Below are 7,699 nucleotides of genomic sequence, written 5' to 3' on the forward strand. Positions count from 1 at the left end.
GGTAAGCTTTAAACTAGTCCTGCTTGGAGGCTGAGAACTCTGAGCCCCCATCCTATGGAGGCTCCCTAAAAGTCCTTCATCAAGCTCCTCACCATTCCAAGCCTCCTGGTTCAGTACCTACGCAAGAGTCACGTAGGACAGGACAGGGGCGTCTGTGCTCTTCCTCATCAAGCAGGACCCCTTCGACTGTCCCCCGATTGACGGTATGGGGGCTGCCCTGCCCCCACCCCTTCCTGATTCCCAAACAGGACATCAGTCAAACCCGCTCCGCCAGGTCTGCTCCCACCCTCACACCCCTTCCCCCTCCCCTCCAGGCAGCGTCTGACTCCGGCTCCCGGCTGATTTATTTTTCTGCCAATTTCCCCGAGCTATGCAGAACCAATTACCGCCAGAGCGCAGCGGCACCGCCGCCGCCAGATACACCGCTCTGGCAGGCCCTCGGCGCACTACATTTTTCCTGTTATTTTTTTTAATTGAATTTTTAGGGTGGGGGGAGCAATACGCAAGCTCCATCTCGGGAAACTTAAGCCCCGGGGCCTGTCTCAGGTCACGTACTGCACACCCTGTAGTAATATAATATTTACTGCCCCGAGGGTGCCGCGGATGGGGCGGCCCCAGGCCGGGAGCAGCCTTACCCGGCCACAAGACTGCGGTGGAGGGGCACGCTGCAGGATCGTGGGTTGGGGGGGCCTGGGCCGGAGCCCTGGGCCGGGGCCTGCCTGGGAACTAGGCCTGAGTGGGCCGGAGGGCGGGGGCAGGCGGGTCTGGTGGGGGATAGTGAGAATCGCGGCCAAGCAGGGTGATTTATGCGCCCAGCCTGGGTCGGGAGCCGGGAGGGGCTACAGTGCAGACCACCAAAGGGAGAACTTCATGGAGGCCACAGCCCAGCCAAGACTCCCCAAGAAACGGTTAGGACCTTGAGTGCCATTAACAAGATGTCTGGGAGCTGTCTCTGCCCTCTCAGCCCCAGGAAAGGAGAGCCCAAGGTAGGGGGACAGAGAGAAGGGGACTGGGGAAGAGAAGGCTGGAAGGAGCTGCACCATAGCCCTACATAGGGGCGGAGACCCTGCCAACTGGCTAACTGGACATGACAGGTAGACCCAGGGCAGGGCTCCACTCAGGCTGAGAGCAGAGTAGGGTGCTCACTGTGGGACCAAGTGTGTGTCTCTATCAGGGACGGCCACCAAGAAGGGACAGTGTCCAGGCAGAAAGATGAACTGGCCTCAGGTCATTCATTTCACTTCTCATGAGCAACAGCTCCTCTGGGCCTGAGCTGAGGGCTGGGCCAGAGACAAGACCTGGCCCTGCTCTTGGGAAATCCCCACAGCAGAGAGGCAAACAGATCCCCAGAGCGCAGCCTCGGAGTCAAGAGTCCCTCCTGGGAGAAGTGTCCCCGAACTGCACCTGGCAGGACCAGCAGGAACTAGTAGGGCCAAAAAGAAGGGGCAGGGTGTTGTGGCTGACAAGGCAGCATGTGCACAAGAGGCCCAGAGGCAAGGGAGAGCCTGGGAGGGGGCAGAGGGCCAGGCAAGCAGGTGCAGAGGTTCGGAAGGGCTGGAGCTCCATGAGGCCAGTGGTGGGGACAGAGAGGCCTATCCACCAGGATGAGAGCTGGGACTTTCTCTGAATGCAGTGGGAGCCACAGCAGGGCTGACGTGGAGGCAGCCATGGCACAGTTTTAAGCAGACCATGAGATGCTAAGAGAGAGGCTGGAGAGGAAGAAAGGAAGGAAGAAGAACAAGGAGGAGGCAGACCCCCCTGCTGCTGGGAGTGGGAACGAGAGGGAGGGCAGTGAGAGTTGGCTCAGGTTTCCAGTGTGGGCTCTGGGGGTGGTGGATCCCAGAGAAGACACAATGGTAAAAGGTGATGAAACCTGTCTGTGGCACGTGTAGCCTCAGCCACAGCACAGATGTGTTGGCAGGACATCCACACAGAGATGTCCACCAGGGGTTGGGTCCATGGTCTAGAGATCAGAGGAGAGGGCCGGGCTGGAAGAACAGAGTGGACATCATTGGCCAGGGAGTCTGAGGGAGGCTCCCAGGGAGATGAGTCAGAGAAAGGGCCTGAGATGGAATGAGAAGCGCTGATGATGGGGGTGTGGGCGGGGCTGGCTGCAGGAACGGTGAGCAGCTGTGGTCAGCATGGCAAGCTAGCTCAGGGACCCTGTGCCTGGCTGCTCTACATGGCAGGGCTCTGCATCAGAACAGGGTACAGAAGAAGCCCTCTTGCTGAGACACCAAGGCTGCTTAGTGTCCTCAGGTGGTGGCTGAAGGAATTGGTCCTGCTGCTTGAAATTCCTACTCTGGAGAGCTATCTGTGCTTTCCCAAGAGAATGTAACCTTGCTCCCCTCACAAGCTCCTGACCTGGAACCAGTTCCCTTCAACCTGGAAGGAAACCCAGTTCACCCTTTCACCCCCAATAGAGTGACTCAAGGCGTCAGGCTTTGAAGAAGTATTTTGCAGCAAAGAACAGAGCTTTGAGCAGGGAGGGCACCAAGAGGAGCCCAGGTCTTGGATGTTCCAGGCACCTCAGACCTGCTGTGACAGCCATAAAAGTCATAGCAGAAAAGCCTGGCCTGCCCACCACACCCAAGGCTGTGCTAAGGGGCACATGAGCCACCCTACAGGCATGGCTTGGGGGTGTAGGGATGCCCTGGTGAGGTCACCCCATGGCAGCAGCCCTCCACTCTGACTGTAGCCTGAGTGCCCCTTCAACCACACTCTGTCTCTCCCACCTCCAGCCCACAGGCCAGCTTCCTCACAGGTGCCCTCCCACTCAGCATGGCCATCCTCCTGCTGATATCCTCAGAAGCCCAGCCAGATGCCTGCCTAGCTGCCCAGCCAGAACCAGGGGATCATTCTGAACCTTCGTTTAGCCCCTGCATTCAACCCATCATCAAGTAATATCCACTATAGAGCAGAAGAGCAAGGGGGCTCTGCCACTACTAGGTATGCAAACCTGGGCAAGTTAGTCAACTCTGTTTCTCAGTTTCCTCATCTGTAAAATGGGATTCTACTTCTTCCTGAGTAAGACTTTATGGTTAGTTAATACATGTAAAAATTTAAAACAGAGCCTGGCACAAAAGATTGTTCTCATCATAATGCCTCCTGAACAATCTGTCAGATGGGAATGCTACTTCCCTTCATTCCCACCCCTCCCAGGGTCTAGTTATACCTTTGTTGTAACCCTCCCCAGTGGCCAGATATCCAGTCTCCCCTCGCCTAGGCCCAGCACCGGCCCCTCACCAGCACCAGTCTGTCCCTCACATTGCAGCCAAGAGAACTTCCCAACCTCAAGGGCCACCATGTCCCACAGCCTTGCCCCAGGTCTGAGATCCCCTCAGCAAAGCCCAGGCCTGCCTTAATTAGGCACCAGGGCCACAAGCATTTCAGGCTTCTATGCCTTTGCCTGGGCAGTCCCCTCTCCAAAGGCTAACTCTTACTTCTCCCTCAAAGCTCTCCTCAGGTGTCCCCTCTTCCAGGAAGCTTCCCTGAGTTAGGTTTGCCTGTTCTGAGCTCAGACAGCCCATGCCTCTAACTCCTCAGTGCACTTTACTTCATTTGTTCATTTTCGCCTCTGCCATGCTTTAGAGGGCTGAAGTTGTCCCCCTTATCAGTATGCTCTGGTGGCCAGGCTTCAGAAAGGATTGTGGGATGGGCAGGGGAACATTTCTTTGTGTGGGGTAACATTTTGATAAAGATGCACTTTGTAACTGGACTGCAAAGGACTGGAAAGGTGACCAATTTCCCAGCATGAAGGCATTTCCCAGGTGTGTTCAACAGGTCTCCACAGCTAGGCTAAGGGTGGGGGCAGAATATGTAGAGGGAGCACAGAACACATTTACATATATTTACACATTCGCACGTATTAGCCCCATAAAGAGTAGAAGGACAGCCATTGTTATTAAGTCCATTTAACAGCTGAGAAGACTGAGGTCCAAGAAAGTCAAGTTCCTCAAAGCAAACCAGTTAAAAGGACAAGTACCAAAGTCCCGACCAATTTTTCTTCTTAACAATAATTATAGCTACTATTTACTTCCTTTCCAAGGGCCAGGCAGGCACTTTGTTTATGAGATATTGTAGTTATGCTTAATGCCAAGTTGAAGTTGAGGAGACCAAGAGTCCAAGACTCCTCAGAACCCCACCTCCCCCTGTAGTGGAGGAGATGATAAGACCCACCCTCTGCGGCCTCAACCCCATCCTCCATCACCCCCTTTTCCTTAAGTTGATTGTCAATGTGTCAATAGCAGGCTAAAAAGAAACCCTGGTCCCTGACATGGGCTTGGGAGAAGGAGAGGCACCAGGACCGCACCCCCCTCCCAGCTTCTCCTGGAGATTCCATCTGGGAAATAAGAGGGCGGGGATCGGAGACACAATGCTCCCCATTCAGGTGAGCCAACTCGGCCCACAGCTGCCGCTGCAGCAGGGAGATTTATGACCTGCTCTCAATGTCACCTTTTCAACTCCCGCGCTGGCTCCACCACCTTTGGACTCAGCACGGGCTGGACTGCTGGCCAAGCGTGGCTGGGGAGACGTGCCGTCGCTCACCGCCACACACGAACACTCCCAGGGAAACAGCCTTGTTGAGCCAGGAGAGGAGGGCACCAGGGCGCCAGGCCCCCTACCTGCAGTCTGCAATGAGCTCATCCATCAGCTGAGCCACCAAGGAGTCCATGTCCTCCGTGGAGCACTGTGCCTTCAGGGCCAGGTGGACCTGCTCCAGGCCAGCTTCCTGCAGAACAGGCAAGCAAGGGTCAGGGTGTCACCCTGGGGTCAAGGTACACGTGGGCTCACACCCCACCACTACAGCACAGTCCCTGACCAGTAAGGAAAGAGCAAAGAAGGCAGGCCAGCCAGGGTCTGTCCTGGCTCAAGAACCTTCCAAACACAGCACAGTTCCCATGCCCGTAACTCCATGAGGAGCTCAGGCCCTATCTAAGGACTGCAGCAGACCTTGACTGCTTCCTACCCCTGTCCTGCCACCTTCAAGCTGGGTCTGGCTTCCCACTGTAAGTGGTCTTCTCTGAGCCTACTCTGGTTTCCCACCTGGAACCCTCGCTCCTTTCTAGATCTCACTGCACAACCAGGCTCAGATCAAATCTTCCCCACTCCAGGAGCAGGCCAGCTACCCCTACTCACAGGGAGCTCCTTCTGCAAGCTTCCATAGCCTGGTCACCCCCTGGGTTGCATCTTGGCTCCATAACGAGTTCTTTTCCAGCCTTTAACTGGGAGGCCATGGACTGTCGCTGTCTCCAATGCACCTCTCCCCATCCATCAGCCCTCAGCCTTCCTGAGCATGTGACATGTGCTCTGCACTTAGACTACCAAAATAGGGACAGAACCAAGAAAGAAAACAGACTCCCTGATCTTCTAGAGTCTGGAGTTTTCTTGTGAGACAGTGACTGATCCAGAGGACAGACTCTGTACCCACATTCTGCCCATCTTGGTGCTTGGTGGTGTCTTCTCTTCCCTAGAGCTGCCAGTCTCTGAGAATGCATAGGCCACCATAGCCCCCTACTGGGCCTAGACACTAGCCTCCCCCTCTGCATCTATCATTCCTTCTACCTGTGCTCATCTCTCATAGACATGTCCAGGTCTCTCCATCCTCCTCCCCTTGACCCGCTGCTACCCCTGGTATGGTCCGCACCTGCCTCCTCCGCTCTCCTCATGGGCAGGTAAGACTCCCCCCACCAATCCACATAGCAGAAATGCCTATAAGCCTGCTAGGACCATCAGCTTCCCAGCTGGCCATCTCACCTCCCTTAGCCTCCACAACTCAGCCCACTTAGGATTCTCCTCTACTCCTCCACTCCTGCTGGACCAGGCCAGCAGCTCCCAACACAAGCAGGGAACTCTTAGGAAAGCCTCTCCTCACCTCTGACAGAACACACCACCTGATTCCATATATTCTGCTCTTCTCCCCAACTTCTCAGTTCTACTCTCCTCCCCAAATCCAATGGGCCACCAAGGCCTTGTAGCTCAAGTCCTGCAATTTTTCTCCTCAAAGTCATCTCTTTCCCAGGGCCTTGTCTCCCTCCCCTAGGTCCCTGCAATGGCAGTCTGGTTAGGCTCCCACATCCATCTCCCCACAGGAGACACAGCTCCCTTGCTGCCCCATGACACCCTCCTAATGCTCCATGGCTGCCTTCTCTCCTCTGAGCCCACTTCTCCCTGAACCTTGGACTGTCACCTGCATCGAGGTTTGGAAAGCCATGTATGAGAGGCTGAGCCTGTGTTCTCCTGTACTAAACTGACTCCCTGGGGGCAGGTCAGCTCCACCTTCACTTCTAGCTTCTAGCTGGAAGTTTCTAACACAAGTCCTTGATATAGTAAGAGTCAAAATGCATCTGATGAATGAATGAGTGAGTAAGCCAGAGCAAGGCTGTGTCCTGCTGCTCCCAGCCAGGTTTCTCTCTGCTCCCTCTGTGTGGCCTCCTGCAGCAGACAAGGGCTTGCAGGGACTGCGCTCATCCCCTCTTCTCTGTTCAGTATGCAGGACAGGACTACAAGCCTGGTATCATCAGGACACAAAGGACCCTGGCAAACCTAGGAAGTGGGGTGGGGGGAGGGGACAGGGGAGGCAGTCTGAAGACACACCCACATGGCAGGTAGGGGGTGCATGCACAAGGCACCTGCAGGTGTGGGGCAGGTTTTTACTCACCAGCCGGTCAGCAATTCTCAGCAAATGGTTCTGAGTCTCAATTCTATGGCTGATGTCCTCCCAATAGGATGACAGCACCACCACAGGCTTCACATTACCCCAGGGCAGGTAGTAATAGTGACACCCTGGAAGGGAGAAGAGGTCTTAAGCACTGTGCCAAGAGTGGGGGGCTGTGTGGGGCAGGCACTGCAGAGCTTGGGCACCTGGGCCCACCAGGGCTAGGACGGGCATAGCTAGGAAGGAACATGGGAGGGACGGAGACAGGAACCTACTCACCCTTCCATCTAAGAACTCCCTAGGACATAAGCAGTATGACCCCCATTCCCCAGATACGACCCTTATTTCCCCCAAAAACATGCCTGAGCTCACTCTGTGTGTTGATCAGACAGCCACTGCTCTCATTAGGGCCCCTTAGTACATGAGAACAACTCTGGAAAATCCGAGTCCACACTTCCAAAATCTCTAAGCCAAGCTCCACAGACTTCACATACTGATGGAGATGGATCAAGCCAATGCTGACTACCACCTGTTTTAGGTGCACAATCTGTGGGTTCAGATCTTATGTGGGGGACAGCAAGGGCACCCCAAGTAGGTGTGCCAGGGCCGAGTCCCTTGAGCTAGCCTCCAACAGCCTTCCACGGGAGGCAGGCTTTGGGGTTAGGCCTCTGCCCTCACCGTCAAAGACTGCCCGGCTGTACTGAGTGGTAGAGGCCAGCGGCAGGCAGGTCGTGTCAAACTTGTTCCCGTAGTTCCCAATGCTGACCTCAAACTGGATGGCATCATCCACATCTTGCAGCATGGAGGCTGAGTAGAATGCAGCAAAAAGGGAGTATTTGCGCCTCCGAAGGAACTTCTAGAGCAGAGAGGAGCCAAGAAAGACAGTAGGGTGGAGTGGTGGCACATTCTGGGAGATTCTGGCTATAACTGACACCCAAGAACTCAAGCTAGATTGATGGATAGAAAATAGTCCAAGAGGCTCGGCGCCTATAGCTCAACCGGCTAAGGCGCCAGCCACGTACACCTAAGGTGGCGGGTTCG

The 7,699-nt window shown here is 55.3% G+C and overlaps 1 protein-coding gene across 14 annotated transcripts in view; it reads right to left on the minus strand.

Moving 5' to 3' along the window:
* DYSF (dysferlin) overlaps window positions 1-7,699 on the minus strand; it is a 215,241-nt gene that overhangs the window by 114,436 nt on the left and 93,106 nt on the right. For all 14 annotated transcript variants that reach the window (XM_012807420.1, XM_012807419.1, XM_012807414.1 and 11 more), the window contains 3 exons: window positions 7,337-7,514; window positions 6,662-6,786; window positions 4,626-4,732 (listed from right to left, as the gene is read on the minus strand). In XM_012807420.1, the coding sequence (XP_012662874.1) occupies window positions 4,626-4,732; window positions 6,662-6,786; window positions 7,337-7,514 (410 nt within the window). The remainder of the gene's footprint in view (window positions 1-4,625; window positions 4,733-6,661; window positions 6,787-7,336; window positions 7,515-7,699) is intronic.

This window comes from Otolemur garnettii, unplaced genomic scaffold (assembly GCF_000181295.1).
Source record: "Otolemur garnettii isolate 467f Iridium unplaced genomic scaffold, OtoGar3 scaffold00068, whole genome shotgun sequence".
Taxonomy (NCBI): domain Eukaryota; kingdom Metazoa; phylum Chordata; class Mammalia; order Primates; family Galagidae; genus Otolemur; species Otolemur garnettii.